The 26,106-nt window shown below is 34.3% G+C and overlaps 2 protein-coding genes across 6 annotated transcripts; one reads left to right on the top strand and one right to left on the bottom strand.

Moving 5' to 3' along the window:
• On the bottom strand, positions 1-25,440 carry LOC108547713 (protein takeout). Of its 4 annotated transcripts, none has more exons than XM_017900340.1 (6): positions 25,430-25,440; positions 6,179-6,219; positions 2,103-2,305; positions 1,168-1,339; positions 868-1,017; positions 1-440 (listed from the first exon to the last, which is right to left on the bottom strand). In XM_017900340.1, the coding sequence occupies exons 2-6, from the start codon at positions 6,213-6,215 to the stop codon at positions 286-288; spliced, it is 717 nt and encodes a 238-aa protein (XP_017755829.1). In that variant the 5' UTR covers positions 6,216-6,219; positions 25,430-25,440; the 3' UTR covers positions 1-285. The 4 variants fall into 4 exon arrangements, with proteins under 4 accessions (XP_017755829.1, XP_017755828.1, XP_017755830.1 ...); XM_017900339.1 differs by lacking the exon at positions 25,430-25,440 and adding an exon at positions 8,333-8,378; XM_017900341.1 differs by lacking the exon at positions 25,430-25,440 and adding an exon at positions 7,998-8,018.
• Positions 17,133-24,462, top strand: LOC108547716 (uncharacterized). Of its 2 annotated transcripts, none has more exons than XM_017900344.1 (3): positions 17,133-17,267; positions 21,473-21,835; positions 23,937-24,462. In XM_017900344.1, the coding sequence occupies exons 1-3, from the start codon at positions 17,210-17,212 to the stop codon at positions 24,239-24,241; spliced, it is 726 nt and encodes a 241-aa protein (XP_017755833.1). In that variant the 5' UTR covers positions 17,133-17,209; the 3' UTR covers positions 24,242-24,462. The 2 variants fall into 2 exon arrangements, with proteins under 2 accessions (XP_017755833.1, XP_017755832.1); XM_017900343.1 differs by lacking the exon at positions 17,133-17,267 and adding an exon at positions 17,375-17,485 and having other exon boundaries at positions 23,937-24,458.
• Positions 25,441-26,106: the final 666 nt, after the last annotated feature.

Raw genomic sequence — 26,106 nt, 5'->3', positions numbered from 1 at the left:
TTATCCCAAAATATGACTAACTAATTTCTAGTTAACTCTATTACATTTTATTATTCATTGATTATGATTTTATTAATTATCAGAAATTATAAAGAAAATCTGAGTCTCCAAATTCCTTCCTCCATTCCATCGTGGATTGAAAATAAAAACAACGTAGACTCCCTTGAATTTAATATAAAGCAGCTATACACATTTTTACAAGAATTTTTACACAAAAATCGTATCTTCGTTTATGAGAAATCGAAATTTCGACTCTGAAGAGTTGCAGTTTCTACGAGAATTCGTTTAATCATCTGGAAACAGTTCTTTGTACGTGAAGGACTTCGTGATCTTATTGGCCACGTCTGTGAACAGCTCTGCCAATGATAATTCCAAAACTGGCGTGATTTCGTCCAGGAAGAGTGCGTTGTTGTTGTTCAACAACTCGTGAGTCGCAGCAGCTAATTGGAAAAAAGAGAAATTAATTTTCTATGGTATACAGAATTCTACAAATTATTTCATACATAAAACTAACGAAAAGATTGAAATTATTCAATTCAAAATTAAAAAATAAATATAATAGCAAATCGTATGAAAAATATTTAACGATCGAATTAACTATCATAGATTATAGTTTATAATATACTTATTCTATAATAATTCTATAATAATACGAAATTTCGTGTTGAGAAAATTAAATTTAGAAAAGTTGTATAATAAAATTCCACATGACGTGGGATACTATGCAAATTTTGGTAAAAACAATCATCACGATGCTCGGAAAGCAGTATGATTTCGAAGAAATTTCTTTCTCAACGAAATTCTTATAAAAATGATTCATAACTATAAGTACGAGGACCTGTTTAATTAATGAGCTAATTAACTTACAAAGGACTGTGTCGCCGCCAAACAAATTACTCAGATGCAAATTTGCCTTGCCTATCTTGATCTTCACCTTCATCCTCTCAAAATTCAGGTAGGTATCGCCGTCTCTGAACACCTTGCGTGCTCTTAAGACGACGTCTGAGTCATAGTCGGCTTGTAAACACGAGCAAATCGAGTAAGTACATTAGAACAACAAAAAACAATATTTATGATCATTTACGAGCGACAAGTGGCTTCTTATATATTCCAGGATGCAAATTAAAACGTGAATAATTATTAATTACTATAATAAAGAGTAATTACTAAAGGTTCCAGTGAGTTCACCCTGTCCTGTCAGTTTCAGTAACAGCACTCTCGTGTTTATTTGATATTTCCCTTGGAAGTTCAATTTCTCGAAATTCACCTTGAACGTGAACACCACGTTTTCCACATCTGCCTTGAGATCGCGAATTTTGAACGTGGATGGTCCAGATACCTATTTCCATGGTCGTAAAACATAAATCCATTTCAGAATAGAATCCACCAATGAGAAGATCTTCGAATAAATATTTACACCGATTTCAAAAATAATTTCAACTATTCGCACATAAAATTAAATTAATATGATAGAAAATAATACGACATGCTTCAATTTTAAATTGAAATTAAACGAAATTAAATTGTATTACTTAATGGGAAATTTTTAAATCGAAACTTTGATATCAATATTTTTCTCTTGATATTGAGATACTTGTGGAAGGTTGAAAAATATTAAAAGATGTATACTAAATACATTTTTCATAAATTAGATCCTAGGATTTAGTTCCTAAAATGATTTAATAAGTTACTTAGATTTCCTTAAAAGAGGAAAATTGCTGTGAAACGCCCGCATTAAAGATTTCCTACGTTTCCATACACGCTCGAACATAAGTATGTCATAGTGATTTTCCAATCGATTATTAATCCTTTGCACCCGATGATTTTTTGGCTATAAAAAGGTAGGAGTTGAAAGATTTTCTAGTAGAGAGCCGACGATAGTTTTCTGAGCAGTAAATAAGAAATTTATAATAATTAACACATAGAATTATTTGATTTTGATACCTCTCACGCCGTTACATTATCTTAAATTTGACATATTAATTAATATCGATGTTCGAAATTTTATCAAATGGAGACTGAAGGGCGCCTCTCGAGTGCAAAGGGTTAACATAAAGGCTAATTTGTAACAAAGCGGAATGCTCGAGTTGCTGCACATTTACCCTTAAGTCGGTGATATTGATGTCAAGTCTAGCTCCAACGGGTCCTCGAAACAGACGAATTTCCTTGAGATTCAGGGGTTCGATGGCAGGTGCTTCCAGCTCTGGTATCCCAGTCGCTAATTTGTCACGAAGCTGGTCGATGGACCTGGTGATGCACTTGTTGATATCCGGGTCGCTCTTCTTGCAGGGTTTTATGTAAGGTGCTGTGAAATTGAGTCATCGCTGAAACTGGATTAGCTACTGACTTGCTGCCACGATAGAATCGCACTGAGCGAATCGAAAAGACCCATGGATTATGCTACTAAGCGAATGTGATATGGACTGTCAACGAGTAAACACGAGAAACTATGAATCGGGTATGAACTGCCTATAATAAAAAATCAGGGATCAGAGATCAAACATCAGAAATAAATTAAGATCATGGATCAGGAAACGTAGATAAGAGGTCAAATTAATGGCTGAGAAGCCATTAATTGTGTATCAAAGGTCAGAAATTATTATTATATAATAATTATCAGAGATCAAAGGTGGTGGATCAGGAGTCATTAATCGTGGATCAGAGAGCAGAGATTGTGGATTAGCAATCATTAATTGCGGATTAAGGACTATGATTCAGTAATCAGGAATGAAGAAACAGGTACCATATATTAGGAAACAAAAATCAGCGATGAAGAATCAAGTATCAGGTATCAGGTACCAATAATCAAAAATCAAGAGTCAAGTACCAGGTGTCAGGTATCAAGAATCGAATATCAAATACCAGTTCTCTGGAATGAAGAATTAGAAATCAGAGATTAGAAATTAAGAATCGTGGTTCAAGGATCAAGAATCAAGCACCAGAACCAAGTATCAAGAATCAGGTATCAAGTATCAAGTACCAGGACCAAGTATCAAATAACAAGGATCAGGTATCAAGTATCAAGGACCAAGGATCAGGTATCTAGAATCAAAGATCAAGAATCAAGTAGCAGGTGTCAGGTATCTAGAATCGAATATTAGGTACCAGTTCTCTGGAATGAAGAATCAGAAATCAGAGATTAGAAATTAAAAATCGTGGTTCAAGGATCAAGAATCAAGTACCAGAACCAAGTATCAAGAATCAGGTATCAAGAATCAGGTATCAAGAATCAGGTATCAAGTATCAAGTACCAGGACCAAGTATCAAATAACAAGGATCAGGTATCAAGTATCAAGGATCAAGGATCAGGTATCTAGAATCAAAGATCAAGAATCAAGTACCAGGTGTCAGGTATCTAGAATCGAATATCATGTACCAGTTCTCTGGAATGAAGAATCAGAAATCAGAGATTAGAAATTAAGAATTGTGTTTCAAGGATCAAGAACTAAGCATCAAGTATTAAAGATCAGGTATCAAATATGAAGGGTCAAGAATCAGATTCCAGGTTTCAAGAATCCAACATCAGGTACCAGTTCTCTAGAATAAAGAATCAGAAATAAAAGATTAGAGATTAAAAATCGTGGTTCAAGGATCAAGAACCAAGTATCAAGTGCAAATATCAAGTATCAAGGACCAAGAATCAGGTACTAGGTATCGAGGGTCAAAGACCAAGAATCAGGTACCCACATTGTAAAATCAAGAATTAAAAGTCAGAGGTTATAAATTAAGAATTAAGGTGCAAGAAATCATGATCAAAGATTAAATATAAAATATCAGGGATTCAAATTCGAAGATCAAGGAGTCACAATTTAAGGTTCGAGATTAAAGAATCAGAGATGAAGAATCAGAAATTAAATGCCAGGAATCAGGCAGCTATCATTTAATACAACACCTCGACAGATATTATCTTGTTTAATAAAAGCATATGTCTAATTAATACTATGCCTGTGAAAAGGTACTAATATCGTTGACTGCAATAACTAAGTAAATTTCCATACTCTTAGAGAACATACAAAGACCCAGGCAACTGCATAAGATGGAAAGTAATTGGAAACTGATTCATTAATTTATGTGTTTGAGACCACCGCGATTACGACAGACATTTGTAAAATATTCCGCCTTTTACTTACAATTAGAAGCTAATTTGCTATTCTAATCGTGTCATGCACTCGAACGTTTCCAGTCCTAGATAGAAACGAAAGAGACTCGCACAAAGAATGGCTTCTCACCTGCAGACTTGTGCGAATGTTTAATTATCCGGAATAAGTGAAGAATTAAAAATCGACCCACGTGTACGAAACAATGTTTATTGATTAGCAGCCAATACCCTCGAACGAACAATTTAAAATTTAGCATTTCATCTCGTAATCCATACTCGTTCCCGGCAGCTCTCAATTATAAAATCAACTGCTTAACTAGCAAAAAGACCTTCGTTTTTACACGTACACGTTAATTTCATTTTACTGTTATTATCTTTCCTTCTAACTTCGCTAATGAGTTTGCTTTATACACGTTTGTATGATTATTTATATTTATATATATTAATGGTAGAAATACAGCAAAGTATTGCGATACATCCTGAAAGTATGAAGTATGAAAGGGAAATGAAAAAATGTATGAAAGAATTATTAAAACAGGAGATATAAAAATTATTATCGAAATAAATCAAAGATTTCTTAACTGAAAATTGAAGAAGGGAAAAGAGAAAATTATTTAAGAAAATAGACAAAAAAGTTGTTAAAATAGTAGATATAAAAATAATTATCTAAATAAATCAAAGACTTTAATTGCAAATTGAAGGGGAAAAGGAAGGAAATTATTTAAAACCACAGACGAGAAAAGTATTAAAATAGTAGACACAAAATTGATTACTTAAATGAATTGGAAAATTCTTAATTGTAAGCTGGAAGGAAAGAAAAATAACGAAAACACCGATAAATCAAAGAATTCGAAAATGTAGGAGAGAAGAGGAAAATTATTTGAAGAAAAACACGAGAGAATTGTTGAAATAGTAAATACAACGTTGATTAAATTATTAAAATAAATTGGAAAATTCCAAAAATAAGTGCAAATAAAGAAACAAAAGTCCTAAGTTAAAACTACCTATATTGGTTAAAATCAGGATCCAAAGTTCCAAAAATTATTGCAAACGAGGGAACAAAAATTCAAAGGTAAAACTACCTACATTAATTGAAACCAGGATCCAAAATTCTAAAAACTACTGCAAATAGAAAAACAAAAATTCTAACTTAAAATCATCTATATTGGGTAAAACCAGGATCCAAAATTCCAAAAATGACTGCAAATAAAGAAACAGAAACTTTACATTAAAACTATCCATATTGATTAAAACCAGGATCCAAAGTTCCAAAAATTATTGCAAACGAGGGAACAAAAATTCAAAGGTAAAACTACCTACATTAATTAAAACCAGTATCCAAAATTCTAAAAATTACTGCAAATAGAAAAACAAAAATTCTAAATTAAAATTACCTATATTTACTAAAACCAGGATCCAAAATTCCAAAAATCACTGCAAATAGAAAACCAAAAATTCTAAATTAAAATTACCCATATTTACTAAAACCAGGATCGAAAATTCCAAAACCTGCTACAAATAAAGGAACAAAATCTCAAACTTATAACTACCTGCATTTGTTAAAATGAGATCCAAATATCTCATATGCCGATGTGGCGACTGGAGGAAAAAGAAAAAGTAAAATGGAAAAGGGTTCGCCAAAGTGCACCAGAATGGCGATCTTGATTCCTTCGCGAACGAGTTCATGGTCACGGATAGAGACCCGCTTTAAAAACCGAAAGCGGCACGGATTTCGCAACGCGTTTAAAATACTCGCGACACACTTCTATTTTCCTTCGAGTCTTGCTATTAAACTGAAATTTTGTAATCGATCCTTAATGTCAGCGTTCCCTCTCGAAGACCTCGTCGGAATTCGCGAAAACGCTTCGTACACCTATTGGTCAATGCAGAAATTAGAGGAGAGGCTAACATGGTGAAATTAACTCCTTTGACACATTCTTCGGGGATCGATCGATCGAGTGGATTCCGACGAGAGAAGATTCTTTTCTCTGTTTAGACTGACACATATTTTTAGCGAGAAGCATATTGACATTTTGCACAGGTGGTTATGTTAATTCATTATGTTAAGGAAATACTCACGCAAAACAGCAAAGGCTGCAGAGAATAGAGTCGCCATTAGGCTGAAAAAAGCGTGGAAAAGTTATAATTGTTATTTCAATTTATTATCCTGGTATAATATAATTTCTAACTTTCTTTCATTTTTCTTCATTTTCTTTTTTAATAAGTAACAAAGAAGGTTAATAATTTCTGGCATTCAACCGAATATCCTTTAGCTGAATTAAGAATTTCATAGAAATTATCATAGAAAATACCGATTATTTTATATTACTATTCCAATATAATACAATTGTATAATAATAATATATAATAATATTGTAAAAATTATAACTGTTATTTCAATTTATTATCCTAATATAATATAATTTCTAACTTTCTTTCATTTCTCTTCATTTTCTTTTTTAATAAATAACAAAGAAGGTTAATAATTTCTAGCAATCAACCGAATTTCCTTTAGCTAAATTAAGAATGTCACAGAAATTATTTTATTTTACTATTCCAATATAATTGTATAATAATAAAATATAATAATATTGTATAATAATGAAATATTCCAATATAATATGGGCCTCAATTTTGTTTTATACTTTCTCCGATAAAAAATAGAGAAACATTAGTGATGTACGATTTTTAATTTAATATTCTTCAATTAAAAAATTCGTAAAAAAAAATATTAATTGCTATTTTATTTTATTACTGTAGTCTAACTAAATTACAATGATTTATTTTTCTTTTTCCTAGGAAAAAATACAAAAATTCTCTTCGGTTAAATAATCGATAAAAGATGAGAATTGAAAAGAAATTAAAAAAATCATTTTTACTATCATTTTACTATAATTAAACATATTTTACTATAATTTTCACAATAATTTTCTTCATCGATGCGAAAATGCAGGATTAGAAGAATGTTATTAAAGCGATGCAAAATTAGTGCACATGAGAGAATGAAATACGATTCCCCGAACGACAGTGTGCAATAAAAAGTTATCACGAATCGGCCGATTAAGGTTTTATTGCTACTACGATGGATTTTAGCAAAGAATCGTGCTAGATCGAAGATTATACCATACTCGTACGCGAGTACGTGCTTTACCGAGAAACTGCATGCTTGTAAAACTCTTTAACCGAATAGTGCCAAGGCTGGTACACTGCAATAAAGACGTTTTCGATGTATACATAATTTAGAACCCATTCACAATTACCACCATACTTTAACCGCATTCCGAAGCGCTTATACCGAAGGAAACATTTCAAAACGTACGAATTTCGATGAGATTCTTCAAATTCTATTTAGCACACAGCCACAGAAAATGATCTAAAAGAGCCACGTGCTATTCTACCGTACCGTGCTGCATCATTGAGTAACCGATTTGAACAAAAAGAAAATAGACTCGAGGCGAAACCAGCGTTGCATCACTATGCGTAGATAGCATTTCCAAACCGCAACATGCTCTACCCGCGGTTTCAGAAGCATAATGTCTTCCGTGTTTTACAATCTTGCAAATTTTCCTCGAGCAATAATCCATAATCCACCAAACAAATCTACCATATCGTCTACTATATTAATTATTTCACCCATTCCCTGAGCTCCCACTTTGTCACCATACATTCTACTTCCTCCATTCATCGCGTTCTCGAATCATCTTCATCGTATCTTTCCATGCAGAAGATGAATACCGATCGTACTACCTAATAAACGAGTACAGTCATATCTAACTTAAAAATGACTCAGTCCATTTAAATTCAAAAAGAATTTCACGTCTCGAAATTACCCTGACAAGAGCCACTCTTGAAACACAACCCGACTATTAATTACAATACTTTCACTTGGTATACACACGTGCACCCGAAAAGCCTTTTACGAAAAAGGGTAGAGAGGAATCTTGAACCCCCAAGAGGCAAAGCACAGGTAGCCAAGTATCTTCGAGAAGCACGTTCTTCGAGCAAACTTCACTCTAGCTTCCACTCCTTGGAAACAAGGAAGCACCCTAATGAACCCTGGTCTAAGCTATTCCAAGCATCCCATTATCCAGTGGTAGCGAAAATTCCCCATCACCGTCACCGTCCATCGGTAAGCCGAGCTATTAGCCAGCAGGATCAGCGAGGTTCCTCGTGGTCGAAGGCTGAAGAACTCTGGATGAGACAGAGGAGAGGAAGAAGACGAAGTGGTCGTACCAAAGACAAAGAAGAAGAAGAGCGTACATGGCGGCCGGTCAGCAGGTTCTCAGCGACTAGCCGATCGCAAGACGGGGATGATATGTAAAGCCGCGATCCCCGGGCGGGCTGCAGGGATTGCCTTATCGCATTAAGCATGTTGATTACCTCGTGCCACTTGTCGGTCATTGGTCCAGCCCTGTGGCACGCGCCACGGAGAAGTTGACGGCTGGAGAACGGTGCTGCGAGCCGTCGAATCGCCTTTTGCCGCCATCCATCCGCCTTTCTTCGCGATTTTCACAGGTCACTCGATGCTCGAGTTGCGTATCGTCGGGATGTCCTCGTGTTCATTGTTTTAGCTTGTTTTTCATTCCAGTTCTTCGAGGAGTATCGTTTCAGTGCGACGGGTCTTTCTTATTTTCCTATTGACAATTGCTCGTTCACGATGAGTATTTGACAATTGACAATTGACATGGCGTTTGTTGCATTCTGTATACAAAAGTGCTAAGCGGCGTGATAGCGCTTGTCTGATTTCGTGTCTGAGATACGGGTTGATGGAATCAAGAGTGCAGTTGCTGTCACCTTCGCAATTTACAGTGCTGGCACTTTTTGACACAGGATAGAGGAGGCGCTATCGCGCTGCTTGGTTCTCATATGGTTAAAGACTCTGAGCAGAAAAGGACAAGAAAAGGGAAGAGAATCGGAAATGAGTGGATGAGATAAAAGCCAGGTCTTTCGGGGAAAACGTTCGTCGATGAACAATAACTTAGAACTTAGAAGTTAGTATTCGGAACTTTGAGCTCAGGCCTCAGGGCTCTGAACTCTGAGCTCAGAAGATAGAACTTGGAACTCAGGGCTCAAGGCTCAAAACTTGGAACTCTGAATTCTGAGCTCAGAAGATATAACTCGGAACTCAGGGTTCAAGATTCAAAACTTGGAACTCTGAACTCTGAGCTCAGAAGACAGAACTCGGAACTCAGGGCTCAAAGCTCAAAACTTGGAACTCTGAACTCTGATCCCAGCAGTTAGAACTCAAAATTCAGAATTCGGATCTCAGAGCTCGGGACTCAAAACATTGAACTCTGAACTCTGAACTCAGAACTCAGAACTTAAAACTGAAGAATTATAATTAATGACGAAGAAAGCCAGACCCTTTGGGGAAAACGTTTCTGGACGAAAAACAACTTAGTACTCAGAAGTAAAAACTCAGATCTCAGAACTCTGAATTCAGAGCTCAAAAATAATAATTAATGGCTAAGAAAGCCAGGCCCTGTTAGAAAAACGTTCGTCAATGAACGAGAACTTAGTACTCAGACGTTAGTACTCAGAGCTCTGAACTCTGAAATCAGAAATAATAATTAATGGCTACTAATTAATAATCAACAACTAATAAATACAATTGGTCTGTGATATTTCCGATGACCGAAGATTTAAAGGAAATTTTAAGGGAAAAATTAGAGAAAGCGAGGGTGGATCCTCTCGAGAAAGCAGTGTCATATCGAACTTATTAACGAGAGATCAAAGGATGTCGTTAGGAGAGTTGTTTGCAATTATTTTTCTCCTTATACGAGACACAAGTTCAGCTGTGATATGATAATCGATTTCCTCTCGGATAGACAGACCAACGCAGATCAATCTCTTGATCGCCAAAATCGCCTGACCTTACTCCACTCAATTCTATCTATGAACAACTTCGGAAAACAAAGTGTATCGAACACGAATAAATTCGCGTAATGAATTAATACGAAGAATTAATAATGCTTCCAATTAAATGAACCAGACAAAAACTACAAACGAAATTCGCACAGTTATAAATTTGGTCCTTAATCGTTGTCAATCATGTATCGCCAGGAACGGTGGACATTTTGAAATGCAGTATTAATTAACTCTGATATCGAAGATGTCAGATATTAAACACATAAATCTATTAGAGCCTGTATCACTTGTATTCCATATTTGTATTATAACTTTTTAATAAATCTATAAATGACATGATTATAAATATTTTTTTCTTATTCAGTGGCACAAAATATACTGACAAAGTTTGAACATTAAAACCTGAGACACCCTGTACACTATTCGCATTTAATTAATCGCTTTCTTTGTATAATCTTATTTTAATAATAAATATAGTGCGAGGTGAGATTGAAGAGGAAGTTAGGGGTGGGTTATTGGAGAAGGATGAGAACTACGAATTACGTTCTTTTGAAAACTGTACACTCCACAATAAGTATCTCAAAATTATAATAACGAAGCGGAAGGAATTTTTTGGGGCCAAGTATAATAAAGACATGTTGACAAAAATAGACAAAAATGTAGACAAAAATAAAGTAAATTTGTAAATCCTTTAAATTATCACCTCTCGATGTTTATAAATTAATAAAATAAAATTTTTAAAATACGTCAAACAGATTCAGAAATTAAATTAAAAAATTAACAAGATTCTAATTTTGAGAAATTACAGAATTTTCTTATCAAGTTAAAAGAAAAATTGCAACAACGGTGGTTTGCACCATTCTCAGGAAATAGTACCTGCTAAGAAAGAAAATTACAAAATTATAATTAAAATAAAAAAATTATCATTGCATAAATTACGTAAATATAAAATATTCACGTATGCTTCTAACTACGACCTAGAAACGAAGGGGGCACTTAGGTTTACCATAAGTATCCTTAAAGAATCCTTTACGTAATGATAAATGTGGGGATTATAACGCGAAGAATGTACAGTTGCAAGTGCTATACACATTTATTGCAAGAACGGGGAATGTTGTGCGAGTGAAATTGACGAACTGAGTAAAAACTTGTAAACAGTCGTAAATCACGAATGAACGTTACATCACAGCTTAATCTAAGTTACTTGGTTATATAGCTTTTTGTAACGAAGCAAATATCTAAGAATAATAACAGGTTCCTCGTTCATGGTGTATAGTAAATTAGCGATGAATCAGGAGAATAAACCGGTGAAAGGAGGAAAAGGCATGGACGATTTATGGAGACACAGGATTCCAGAAATTCTACGACCCACGTGGGGGGTGGAAAATTTACAATGTTCGTAAGGCTATTTAATGTCAATTAGAATTGACTTTAACTATGATTTACTTGGCGACTATTCTCAATAAGAATTTTTATCTAATCCTAACTTACACCTAACCTAAATCAAACGCTACGTTCTAAAATATTAGTAAAATGAAGAAAAATAAATTTGAGTGAGCCTTTCAACCATAGATACAGTGTTACCAACCTTAAAACGGCCGGAAATAAATATTTAACGAAGATAAAATGAAACGAGATCGAATTCCATAACGAGAAGCTTGAACTGTAAACGCGGAGGGGATACGAGTTTCAAATTTCGCGCCAAAACTTTAAACCGCGGAACTTAATAATTCCTTCGCTTTTCCTGTATATAAGAAAATATGATAAATAATAAAAGTTAATAAAAGTGATCGAATTTTGAAAGTTATTAACATTTTGTCACGAATGTTTAACTTTCGTGAAGGTATTGAGAGTTTGTTATGAAAATTTAAGTTTATTTTCAATTTGCTCGGACTTGAAGGTTTCGTCGCTTGTATAACTCTGTCAGGAGTATTATCCTTCTATCAACTGCTCTTGTTATGATTAATGTCGAGTTCGAATTGTAAGAAAAATTGTAAAAAGCATCGCCAATATTAATTCGCCACGATTCATATAGCACGACGCGACAGAGGAACTGTTCGACCGCCATTTTTTTCGCTTAACGTTGCAACGTCCTATAGTGTCGGTTACATCCGGTTGCTTTTGCATTGCAAATCGGCAGATCTTCGCTGGATTTGTCACGCGAACAAGAACTTGGACCGTTACTCGTAACGTTATGCATAAATATTGATGCACTTCGAGTGCTGCCATATTGTTTCTTACAATTCTCGTCTTACAGTACCCTGAACCTTATAATAATAATAATAATAATAATAATAATAATAATAATATAATAACAATAATATTATATTATTATTAATAGTCTTATATTTATTTTTCAATAATTATTATATTAATAACAATAAGAAAATAATATCCGTAGATTATTGATAATTAATAATTAATATCAACGTCCAAGTATTGCCAATGCTATTACCAATACTAGTTTTATATTTATTTTGCAATAATTATGATATTAGTAATAATAAGAAAATAATATCTGTAGATTATTAATAATTAATATCAATGTCCAAGAATTACCAATACTATCATCTTAACAATTCATACCAGTACTAATAATAAGATGATCAGTACCATTTCTGTTATATTAATTTATAATATATATTGTGTGTAATTATTATAATTGTTATAATAATAATTATATTATATATATATTTATAATATATTTTAATTAAAAACTTTTATAATAATTACATACAATAACAATAAATATGAATAAAAATGTTGAGTATCAATATCTTAATAATTAACATATACTAATATCCAAGTATATCAATATATTACCCGAATGATTGAATATCAACATCCAAAGATAATCAACAATATTATCCTACCTTCCAATTGCTCGACAAAATTCCCACTAAAATCCGTGGCAAATATAAGAAGCAAGGAACTCAAATTCCTCACCCTACTGCACCAATCCATGACTCCTTGATTTACAACGTTAAACGACCCACCTCCGTTCTCCAATTGCGTACCAGCCTTCGATCTCGATCGATCTCAGCCGGTTGCCCGCAAAGGAGCGCGCGTGCGAGCTCAATTATCCGTCGACGACCGAATAATAATCGCCTGCCGGCAAATAAACCCGGCGAATAAGCTCGACGCATAAACTCGGCGAATAAACTCGGCGAATAAACCGGGCAAAACAATGGCTGCTTTTGCTGCGCGGGTCGGTCGTTAAATCGTTGGCCGGCAGTGATCGATCGGAACGGTAATCGCCGCGTAAAAAGCGGCCATTGCGAGAGAGCGATCGCAGTAGTGTGCCTGGACGTTCTTCCGTCATGATCGATTCGGCGTGGAAGCCGCGCAAGCGGAAGAGCATCGCGAGAAACGGAGAACCGAGCCGATTTCAGTGCCGATTTCCGCGTATTTCTTTTCCCTCTTCCTCTCGCGAGTGGTGTAGGCAGAAGGGAATAGAATAGGCAGAGAATAGTGCCGATTTCTACGATTTCTTTCTGTCTCAAGTCGCGCGAGTAGAACAGACAGAGAATAGTGCCGATTTCCACGATTTTCTTTCTCTAGAAAAAGATGGAGAATCGAGTCGATTCGAGTGCCGATTTCCGCGATTTTTCCTTCTCTTTTTCCGGCACGAGTTGCGTAAGAGGAAGAGGATACAGAAAGATCGAGAACAGTGTCGATTTGAGCACCGATCTCCACCATTCTTATCCCCTTCTCTCGAAAATTACATAGGGATCGGTAAATGACAGTTTTTCACGATTTTTCTTCCCTTCTCTCGCGAATGACGTATGTAAAAGAGAAGGGAGAATGTTATGGGAAATGGAGCTGATTGGAGTGCCGATTTTCGAATCTTTCTTTCTCCTTCTATCCTTTCCTCCTCCTCTCACAAACGGTATAGAGATCGGTAAAGAAGAATATCGATTTAAGTGCCGATTTTTGAGATTTTCTTTCTTTTCCTATCCCCTTTTCTTCCTCTCACAAACGGTATAGAGATCGGTAAAGAAGAACACCGATTTAAGTGCCGATTTTCGTGATTTTCTTTCTTTTCCTATCCCCTTTTCTTTCTCTCACAAACGGTATAGAGATCGGTAAAGAAGAATATCGATTTAAGTGCCGATTTTCGTGATTTTCTTTCTTTTCCTATCCCCTTTTCTTCCTCTCACAAACGGTATAGAGATCGGTAAAGAAGAATATCCATTCAAGTGCCGATTTTTGTCATTTTTGTCTTCCCTCTTTCTCTCACAAATGTATGCAGAAGAAGATAGAGAGGGATGGGAAACGCTGTGGATTGGAGCCCTGATTTCCGCGATTTTTTCCCTTTTCTCTACATCCCTATTTCCGTCTCTATTCATATCTATCTCTCTCTCCCTTTCTCTCTCTTGCGAGTGACCATTAATAGACGGCGAAAGTTGCAAAGGCGTACGCTATGCCGCACCGAAATCCCGCGATCCGTGACAAAATATGCGAGCATGGCTGGTCACTAGCCTCCAAGCTCGCCTCGATCTTAATCATGGTATTAGTTGGCTACTTCGTGGAAGAATGTTGCAATAAGATCGCGGATTTTACTCGCCTTTTTTCGTGTTTTTCTTCGTCCGTTTGGGGAACGGGTTCGAGTCCCGGATATGGTATCACCGATTCGGATTGTCGATCGTTGCGATTGGAAAAATTGCCGGGTTGATTGCGAGCTCGGTGTTTAATTATGGTAATGGCGAGGTTACGTGACGGAGATGGAATTTGCTTTTTAGTCGATCGCTCGATAAGGAGGACTATTGGATGGATATAATATACGTTTTCGTGTGTTTATGCACTTTTTTGCACGATCGAGGTAATGCTAAACGAGACGGATGTCGTATTAAAATGCAGCAAAACGATTTTCTACGTGGAAAAATAATTTGAAGACTATACACGTGCTAATTGCAAATAAATTAATTTACGCGTAATACACGCGAACTACATAATATATAATACGCATAATGCATAAACCGATTTCAAAAAATTGCGTGTGGCTGTCATTTACATTTAATTCGCAATTAAGTGCGTATAATTTACGTATAATTGACGTGCTCTTTATATGTCACTCGAATGTATGTATTATCAGTGTTAAGAGAATACAAAAGATCCATTTCACTTGGGTGAAAAATATTTGGAAATTAATTTTTAAATATTTTTGTCTCGTCTAAAGTATTCCTCGAATCTTTTTTACCAAAATATTTTTCTTCCAACACAATTATGCTAGTTGTACGGTAATCACGGTAAATCTTAAACCAGTCTCGCTACCAACCGTCCGTTTCTCCTAATCCATTTGCAACGTTGTAGCTGGTCAAAGTAATAATAGAAGAATCTATTTAATTTTTCCATGAAATATCGGATAAAAAGGCAGCGAGTAAGAGGAGAACAGTAGCAAATACAGTAGTTTCTCTTATTATGCTCTCTGTACTGGTCTACAATTAAGAAAACGAGTCATAGTTCTTCGTTTGTTGTCTGGCTGCCAACGATCCGCTTTCCCTTCTTCTTCCGTGCTCTACTCCCTCTTTCAACTCATTTATGCGTTAATTACACCCCATAACTTCATTCCACGACTCTCTTTGTCCGCCATTTGTATAACTATCATTTCAATACGAATGACAAATCGAGAGCCGTTTAGAAATCAACCTCGTCTGTTCTAAATTAAAAATTGGTATAAAACACAAGTAACGTCATCAATAATGCAAAAACAGATCTGCATAAATATAGTCATCATCAATCATTCCACTAAATTGCATAAGAAACGTGATTCATTACTGAGGGAAAAAGTTGTGCGCGAATTTGAGTTAACGATGCTGATTTAAAAGGATTTCTCCTGTTTCGCTTAATGCACGCGCAAAGGATACGATCCTGGGAGTGAAAAAATATCACTTTGGCTAGATCACTTTTGATCGATATCGATTGATCAATGATGGAAATGTGGACAGCAAAATTTTTGTTTTCAAATAAACAATTTCATTTTTAATACTGAAATATTAAAATTCGACTATTTATCAGCCATCCACTTTCAAATTTCTGAGATTTTTAATTTAGTATTATCACACTTGCTATTATTAAATAATTGCAATTATTCTCGAATTATTATCGTCATATAATTTTCACTATACTAGATTCATTATTACCAATATTAATATAGGCTTATTTTTGTTATTACATTACTATTATGGAGAATTATACGTAATTATTTTTTTCTGGGTTATGGTGACTACTGCATGATAAAATATAGCTTCTGATTAACATATCAAGACTTTTTCAGATCCCTCGATAAAAATGAAAAATTACAGGAAATCAAGCTGTCTCTAACTGTCGCCATTGCAACGAAAAAATGGTCAACTGATAAACGAGCTCATAAGGTAAATAATAAATTATATTCATGAGATTTATATTGGCAATGAAGGAAACGAAGAATCTCGTTCGAGCTGCTGTCTCTTCGCGAAGACGAAACAATCATAACTTCGAAAAAGAAAATTATAATCTATGTGGATTATCTAATACCTTTCGAACTTTTACGTCAATCTACAAATTTCGACAATTCAAAATTTATTAGTCAACAATTTATAACAAATTCGTCGATTCATTTATTCCAAAAGAAACACATTTACTTTCTCTATAAACAGAGTATTGAAAAATTCGCCAAAAACCTGTAATTAAAATCCAGCAATCGCAGAAGACGATAATAGAATTTAGGGAGTCTGATGAATTCGAGATAATTTCCAAAATTACAAATATATTTTAGCATTCATATAATCCTGGGGAAAAAATTCAAATTAAAAGATCCCAAGCAGTCATCGTCAATTTGATCATTCTTCAAATAGTGCCTCGTCTATTTCTCGCAAAGCAACGTGTCCAAAAATTCCTATCCTTTGACAAATCTCAACGACTATCAATGTCAGGCGAATGTCAAAGTGAAGATTAATCGAGGAAGGAAAGACAAAGCGAAAAAGTAAGATGCGAAATGCAAAACAGAACATTTTCCACGGCACTTCCTCGTTGAAAACAAGATGGTGGGGCAAAGTTGACGAGTGAACTGCACGATCCTACGTCTGTGTATCTTGTGACCTTGACCGTGAATTTAAATGATTCAGAATTATCCTCGCGCAGTCCACTGTTATCCTCGAAGCTATATATATGAACCTGCGGAACGAATGAGAATCAGTTCTGTATCAGGCAGAATCAAGAAGATTGCCGATTAATTTGCTCTCTGGAGTGACCTAAGCGAAGATGTTCTCCAGGTTGCTTCTTCTTCTTGCGGTCATTGGGTTCGCGGCGGCTACAATTCGTGAGTAAAAGTGAAGTTTAAGGAATAATGGAAAATTTGTCTGTCTACCGTGTCGATGTCGTACTAGTGAAGTCTGCTGAACGAATGAGAATCAGTTCTGTATCAGGCAGAATCAAGAAGATTGCCGATTAATTTGCTCTCTGGAGTGACCTAAGCGAAGATGTTCTCCAGGTTGCTTCTTCTTCTTGCGGTCATTGGGTTCGCGGCGGCTACAATTCGTGAGTAAAAGTGAAGTTTAAGGAATAATGGAAAATTTGTCTGTCTACCGTGTCGATGTCGTACTAGTGAAGGATAATTGGATATGTTGCAGGTGATAGTAATTGTAGTATTGTGGTGAAGATAAATAGATATGTGACGTATAAATAAGTAAATAGCCCTTTTATTTAATTAGATATTAAAACAAAAATTGAGATTAATTTTTTTTTAAATTTCAAATTAATTTCTTTAAAAATTGAGATTAATTTTTTTTAATTTCAAATTAATTTCTTTAAAAATTGAGATTAATTTTTTATAAATTTCAAATTAATTTCTTTAAAAATTGAGATTAATTTTAAGCGTTTTAAAATAAAATATTAATTGGATATCTAAACCCAGTCATTTTGACGGATTTGATAGTACTAATATCGGACGGTATTCTAGACTTTTGTGTAAAATTATTTTTCTAAACAATTCGCTTGATAATTACACGTTGCGAGTTATTTACATCGCTTCAAAAGCATAGTAAGCGTAATTAGAACAACTGACTGTAATTTATACGCAATTAATAAGTCAGAACTCGGTGCTCCGAACTCGACCTCAGGACTTAGATCTCGGAATTCAAATACTCTTTAGTAACATTCTTTAGTAATAATACTCGTTAGTAATATTAATTTAGTAATATTTAGTAATATTTATTTCATACGTTTCGTACAGTGAACGATTTTTATTACGTGTCTACATATTCACAAAGTATTAGAGCAGATAAAATGTACATTAATTATATAATTAATATAATAATGAATATAATTATTAATTGTATTAATTATACAATATGTTTATAAATAAATATACGATGATATATATTATTTAATAAAGAAATGTACCTGTTTCAATACAATATTAATATATAAAGCCAGAATATAAATAGAAAGATAATATAATTATCAATTACATCCTAATTAATAAAACGTAAAATCACATTTTAATTAGTATGCGATACAATGTAATACATGCATACTTATAATTGTAATACATGTAACAGTATTATATCCTGAATTCTACCTATGATGGCACTCGAAACGCTCTAGAAAATTCATTATTTAGATATTTAGTAAAGAAACAAAGTGCACTCGTCGTTTCAACAGATATTAATATGAATCGAATGCAATAATAGTTAACCAAGTATCGTAGAGCCAACAAGGCTGAGGAACACGGAAGGAAAATTTCTCGCGCGATGTTTCGTCGACACTGTCGAAAACCAGGAAGTCGATAGACTTAATTGCACGTGGAATTTAAAGCAACTACGAGTTACGACAGATAGACAACTGTCTAATTCTTAAGAGTCAAACCGCACTCACTGTTTTCGAACAGTTTCACCACTGCAGATGAGAAGAGTTCGCGTAATTTCGCGTTGTTCGATCTTAATTTGCAAAACGACGTGTTTGGTGTGTAAACGAAAAGAGCTAACAAAATAATTTGACGATTTTATCCATTCTTTTGCTGTTATTTCGTGAGGTATTATTCAAATGTCAGGATCAAATTTTATTAAGCAATCTGCAAAATTTCCATTGCTTCGACCGAGGAAAAATATTAAGAAACGGGTCAAATTTAAAGTCAACGTGAATGGAAAAATAAAAAATTTAGGAGGAAAGGAAAATTCTAAAGACTGGTTATGTATCTGATTAACAAGGTTACTTTTAGATAGACTTTAGATTTGGATGCACCGAAATTTTTCATCCTAAATATATCTCCTATTATATTACAGTAATTTTAACTATTTTTCTCATAGAAAAGAATTAAACTATTCTGTAGTAGATTGAACAATCAGTATAGTGATTGTGCTACATCAGTGTAAATTAATTATTTTATCAAACTTGGAAATATGCACTAAACTTTATCTATTTGAAATATATTTTCCAATCTTCCTATTTTGTAAAAAATAAAATTATCCTTTATTGAATTGTGCGTAGGAACCTAATCATACGTAAAATAATTGTTCTTTTGGCATGTCTTTCTTCTCTTCCAAATTTTCCTACTCTGTGTAAAATTATTTTCTTTGATATATGCAACAAAATTTTGTATTCGAAATATTTTCTTCGATATTCCTATTCCGTGTAAAATTATTTTCTTCGTTATAATAAAATTATCCTTTATTGAATTGTGCGTAACAACCTAATCGTACGTAAAATAATTATTCTTTTGGCATGTCTTTCTTCTCTTCTAAATTTTCCTACTCTGTGTAAAATTATTTTCTTTGTTATACGCAGCAAAATTTTGTATTCGAAATATTTTCTCCGATTTTCCTATTCCGTGTAATATTATTTTCCTTGTTATACGCAGCAAAATTTTGTATTCGAAATATTTTCTCCGATTTTCCTATTCCGTGTAATATTATTTTCTTTGTTATACGCAGCAAAATTTTGTATTCGAAATATGTTCTCGGATCTTCCTATTCTGTGAAAAATAAAATTACCTTCTAATTGACCGAACGCTATACGCAATCATACGTAAGAGGATTATTTTGTAACAACAAGAAAAGCGAAGATTATAAACCGCTAGGTGGGAGAAAGGCAAAAAGGTATATCCATGACTTAATGGAAATACAGATTATGTCACGTCGAGTAATAATACAGCTCCGCATCCGGTGCGCTTAAGAATAAATCAATGGCAAAGTACAAGCACGAAGAATAATTAAATAAGCAACTATATCGAATTAATTGATTTTATTACCCGATGATATGCAAATTAGCCGAGTATTTCTCCGTCTTTGTATTTTAAACTTTCAAGTAACAGATCGACTCTGTTGACAGATTATATCAATTATATGTCAATTGTATCTTAATTGTATAATACTGATTATGACCGAGTGTACGATTATTCGAGTAACGGAATTTTATGAATATTCTTAAACGACTGGGAGAAACGAATGTTTGACAACGTACGTCACAGATCAAACTACATTACGCAAGGAAATTGGAATTGCTAATGTCGCAGTATTTATACAATATTTACAAAACTTATTTATCTCCGAACGAAATAAGTAAACGTTAACGTTCTTAGAAATGCAGATTTTTCTTGCATTATGCCTTGTTTAAATTATCTCGTAATAGTCTTCTTTGCACTCATTTTAATTTTTAATCGTCTAATCTACCTTCCTCAACTTTTAAATCAATTCCTGCCTTTACAGTAGAGTATATTACTGCTGTAGAAAATTAATTTTGATTTTTATTCAAGCAGGAACTTTAGATGCTAAGGATGGTGATAATAATTGGAAATTTTTACTGATATTACGAATTAGAAAAAGAATAGTTTATAAAAATAAATGAAAGATGATGAGGACAAAAGCAAAGGTTATAAATTAAAAGTTAGAAATTACCAAAATCTTTAGAAAAGATATCGCATCTCGTAACAGGAATATAAAAATCAATTTCCAAGTTAAAAATTTGTTTTTATTTCAATAAGGAATTTTAATTCTTTAATTTTTATATTGCTATATTTTTGTAATTATTTTAATATTTCTCTGTTATCTTGACGTTAAATATTTATTTCTTATGTTCTTATTTTATTTCATATTTTATACGTATTTATGTAGAATGGCGAAAACTGGTTTCGAGGCACCGAAAATTTAGAAAACAAGAACAGAATAACACAAACTGAAAACTCTGAAACTAATTTAACTTGGGAAAAGAGCACCATGGTAACGAAACGAAAACACACACAGACGCACTCTAATTTAACTCTCTTTCCAACACCGAGCGACTCACGCCCGTGCTAGTCACAATTGATTTCTAAGGACTCTGTTTTGGTCGTCGAGGACCATGCTTTTATACTTTTCTTAACCTGTACTTCGCCACGCCACTTAATTTTGTTACCGAAAATAACTTCTCCATTTGCTTCTAGAAAATATTGATCAATTTATAATTTATTTTTATTGGCAATAGCCGATTCGCGATTTCTTTCCGAAATGGTATCCTACATTTATGCTGATTTTTGTGCCTTCTTTCCAGCATCTTACATCCACGTGTGCGGCAGAAGGAACCCGCACTTCGATGAGTGTGTCAACAATAGCATGACAGCCCTAAGAGGGAATCTACGCAATGGAATGCCAGAGTTGGATATCCCATCGATAGAGCCACTGAAAATCAACGAAATGAAAATTATCGACGAGCCACAGATTAAGATCACCGCCAAGGACATCAAACTCAACGGACTCTGGACTTTCCATCTAAATTTCTTGCACCTGGACCTCGAGAAGAAGGAGTTAACTGCGGATTTCGCGTTCGACAAAATTACATTGGATGCTGACTTCCTTCTCAAGTTGAATATCCTGGTCCCCATACAGAGAAAGGGAGTCATGGTCTTGAAATGCAGTATGTCAAAGGATTTGAATTTATGTCACCTATGACGTCACTTCTCATGAAGTCCTTAAATTCAGGATGAACATAATGGCCGGATAAAATCATAATGAATCGCAGAGGGATCCTTCGTTACGTTCTCTTAGCGTTGCAATAGTTGGAATAGATTTTCCTTGAATAGCACCTCGTTTGAGAATGGTCAGGTGCATTTGCATGGCTGAGGAATTTTAAACAAGTCACTTAGGACCGAAGTATACAGTGCAGTAACAGTGTAGAAGTTAGAAGGTAGAACGTTGACAGAAGCTGTGAAGTGAAAATGCACAGTGAAAAACTTACTGTGGATTGCATGTAGAGCATAGAATGTAAAATATGGCGCAAAATCGAACGTAAAACGTGTGCAGGCACAATCGTGAAATATAAAACTTCGCGTGAGACGAAGGACGTGATACATATGTTCAGGGGGTGGAACGTGAAACAACGTGTGGAACATGGCTCATGTAGAATGTAAATTGGTTACGTCGTAGGGTTTGGGGAACACAGTAGCTTGTATTACCTAGGACATAGGACGCAGAATGTAGATCATGCTACCTGGCACATAGGATAAGGAATGTAAATCGTACGACCTAGGACACAGGGCATAGGATATAGGTTTAACCATTTAGGACGGAGGACGTAGAATGGAGGACAACTTGAGACACAGAATATAGATTATAGGATGTATTACACAGAATATAGACGTACTGTTTAAAACATTAGACTATTAAAGGCAATATATTATTTAAATCATTACAACTGTAATTAGAACAAGGTACAGAGAATACATGAGGTACTTCCTAAAATATAGTACATAAAATATTTGCAAAATACACAATTGAGAATATAGAATATAGGATGTATTACACAGAATTACCTGGGACACACGACGCAGGATGTAGATCATGCTACCTGGCACATAGCACAGAGAATACGAATTGTACTATCTAGGACACAGGACATAGAATATAGGTTATACCATTTAGGACGTGGGACGTAGAATGGAGGACAACTTAAAACACGGAATATAGAGTATAAGATGTATTACATAGAATATAGACGTACTATTGAAAGCAATATATTATTTAAATCATTACAGGTGTAGCTAGAACAAGGTACAGAGAATACATGAGTTACTTCCTAGGATATAATACATAGAATATTTGAAAAATACGCAATCGAGAATATAGAACATAATGTAATACATAGAATATTTGAAAATACGCAATCGAGAATATAGAACATAATATAATACATAGAATATTTGAAAAATACGCAATCGAGAATATAGAACATAATATAATACATAGAATATTTGAAAAATACTCAATCGAGAATATATAACATAATAATATAATTTTATTTCACTAATTCATACACATTTCGGTTTTTGGATTTACATAGCTTTCCTTATCCAAGATATTGCACCTTTCTGGTTTACCCAACTCTCCATACACATAACTGACTTACACTCTCAACCTTAGCCATTCAAGACATAGATAAGGGAATGTAGAACAATATAGAATATACAGAATATAGAAGAGAATATAGAACATAAGGTATAGTTTATGAATCATTGGATGTAACATGTAATACATAACACATATATTCCTTACACCTAGAACGTAGAATAGAAAATCTCGAACATAGCACATAGTCTGTAGAATATACGATATACGGGTTGGCCAAGGAGTGACGTCGGTATTTTCAGTGTAAAATAAAATAGGAAAAGGTTTTATCGAATTTTGATCTGTTACTTTTGATATACATTAATGTATACAAGGACCGTTTTCTACGAAAGTTCGATACTACTTATCGATCAACCTAATAGAACATGAGACATTCTTCTGTCCACTAGAATTGCAGAAGCACAACTAAAGCCAAAAAAGAAAGAATAGTGACATTCAGCCTCATCAAAATTCTCTCATCGATCCATTATCAAATAATCCTGAGTAAAGGGACCATTTCGTAACATCAACTTCTCATCTTCTACCTTCCAACCATGATTCTAACAGAACACTTCACCATCAAATATTATGGCAACACGACATGCACGATAATAACTACGAACTCTCTTTTTCAGATAACGCAGGTGCGAAAATAAAAGCGTACTACAAGTTAATCAAGCGCGATAATGAACAGTACGTCCATTTCGAATCGATACCCATTAAGTTGGACATCAAGGACTACACTGCTGATTTCAAGACGGAAAACCTTGACAGTTCTCTGCAAAGTGCTATCAACGATGTGCTGGGTAAAAATCACGACGATGTCCTGCGTACCATCCAGCCCCATGTAGAGAAAGCCATTTCTAAGTCATGTATAAACCTGACCAACAAGATCTACGATAATTTCACATACGATGAACTTTTCCCGGATCGTGCATAGACAATATATTCGAGAATTCCTAAGTCTATCCCTAAAGAGAGAAAAGGAACACATTGACGTCCACATATGTTCGTTGATAATAAGGAACGATGTGCAAGAATGAAGTGCATAATAGTTTTTCATTAAATGGTAACGAAGTATTGAAAATTGGCTGACTATTTAAAAAAATGTTTTAAATGCATTTATGTATGAAAACTAGTGATGTCATGTGAATAAAATAAATGGGATACGTATAGAACAATATAATAAAGAATAAATAATAATTAATTATTAATAAATAATTAATTATTCCAATGAGGAATTTTATGGAGTTCCAATTTTTGTCGTACTATCGTTATTATTTTTATCATATTTTATTTTTTATTATAATTTTATTATTTATTCATTATTATGATTATCATTTATTCATTTATATCATTATTATTTTTATCATATTTCTTTTTTGTCCTCATTAATATTACAAAAAGCACATTTTAATTTGTTATTTTCGTAACAGAAACATATTTGCATTTGCTTTTTCGTTATTAATAAATGTAAAAGACATCGTTTGATACTCTACATCGATATATGAGCAAATTCAAAAATACAGCATCTTCCCGCCATACCGACTCATCGCGCGTGCGCCAGCAACCGTCTTCAAGCCGAAGCCAGTCGAACTACCGATGCACGTGTCAAAATATTTGCGTCCGAGAAAGTGAAATTTTCTATGCCTATACAAAAAGTTTCGTGAAGTAGGGACATCAGTGACCGACGTTTCAATTGCCGCAATCGATGAAATATATATTAAAGAATAATAGTGAACCGAATCGAGTATTGTAGACCGAGTATCGTAGAATTGTAATTATAGGTTACGTTTGCAGCATTCTCGATAATATTTACGAACGGGCCACATCACGAGTATAAGCAATTGTGTGAAATGTATCAAGAGCAAGATAGCTGAGTGCCAAATGTATAAAGTGATGTGTGAAATCAAGTGACACGAGTGTAAATCGAAGAAAGATATTCCGTAGGTAGAGTTTCGATTATAGGTACTAGTTATCGTTTGTCTATTATGATATTTCATAGATATAGGTAGGAAAAGGTAGTCTAATAGTTTCCACAATTTATCTTCGATTTCGACAGTGTATAAAGAGATAGGAGTGCAAGTGCGTATCGTGCCGTGCTATATAGCTATTTCTTATCGCTTACCATTTCGACTTCGACTTTTGACTACGATTTTTCATTATCACTCGGTACAATAGACTTTTATATCTCATGGCGAAGCTCTCCGAAATTTCGATCTTGGATTAGGACTTTTTACATTCACTCGATAGAATAAAACCTTCTCAAATAGAATCAGTGGTTCTCTTTCGATTTTTCCGGGTTTTTTTCGAACAACAGTGCCGGAAGTAGGGGAGTGTGACAGGTCGTACTGCGTCGTTATCTTTCGTGGCTTAGCTCTTTGAAATTTGCATTTCGAATTCGGATTTTCTATAATCACTCGATAGAACGAAACCTCCTCTAATAGAATCAGTGGTTCTCTTTCGATTTTTCCGGTTTTTTTTCGAACAACAGTGCCGGAAGTGGGGGAGTGTGACAGGTCGTACTGCGTCGTTATCTTTCGTGGCTTAGCTCTTTGAAATTTGCATTTCGAATTCGGATTTTTTATAATCACTCGATAGAACGAAACCTCCTCTAATAGAATCAGTGGTTCTCTTTCGATTTTTCCGGTTTTTTTTCGAACAACAGTGCCGGAAGTGGGGGAGTGTGACAGGTCGTACTGCGTCGTTATCTTTCGTGGCTTAGCTCTTTGAAATTTGCATTTCGAATTCGGATTTTTTATAATCACTCGATAGAACGAAACCTCCTCTAATAGAATCAGTGGT

Source organism: Eufriesea mexicana, unplaced genomic scaffold, assembly GCF_001483705.2.
Source record: "Eufriesea mexicana isolate 0111107269 unplaced genomic scaffold, ASM148370v2 scaffold1140, whole genome shotgun sequence".
Lineage (NCBI taxonomy): Eukaryota > Metazoa > Arthropoda > Insecta > Hymenoptera > Apidae > Eufriesea > Eufriesea mexicana.
Note: the sequence above shows the minus strand (reverse complement) of the source record. Positions and strands in the feature narration are given on the sequence as shown.

What these genes read in the sequence shown, in the direction of transcription:
- LOC108547713 (XM_017900338.1), bottom strand. Translation starts at nt 8,585, where the DNA reads ATGGCGGCAAAAGGCGATTCGACGGCTCGCAGCACCGTTCTCCAGCCG. An exon ending in TGACCGACAAGTGGCACGAG is followed by an intron (nt 2,306 to 8,479) that starts GTAATCAACATG and finishes TCAATTTCACAG; the next exon opens with CACCTTACATAAAACCCTGC. An exon ending in TCAATATCACCGACTTAAGG is followed by an intron (nt 1,340 to 2,102) that starts GTAAATGTGCAG and finishes CCATGGAAATAG; the next exon opens with GTATCTGGACCATCCACGTT.
- LOC108547716 (XM_017900344.1), top strand. Translation starts at nt 17,210, where the DNA reads ATGTTCTCCAGGTTGCTTCTTCTTCTTGCGGTCATTGGGTTCGCGGCG. An exon ending in GTTCGCGGCGGCTACAATTC is followed by an intron (nt 17,268 to 21,472) that starts GTGAGTAAAAGT and finishes CCTTCTTTCCAG; the next exon opens with CATCTTACATCCACGTGTGC. An exon ending in AGTCATGGTCTTGAAATGCA is followed by an intron (nt 21,836 to 23,936) that starts GTATGTCAAAGG and finishes TCTCTTTTTCAG; the next exon opens with ATAACGCAGGTGCGAAAATA.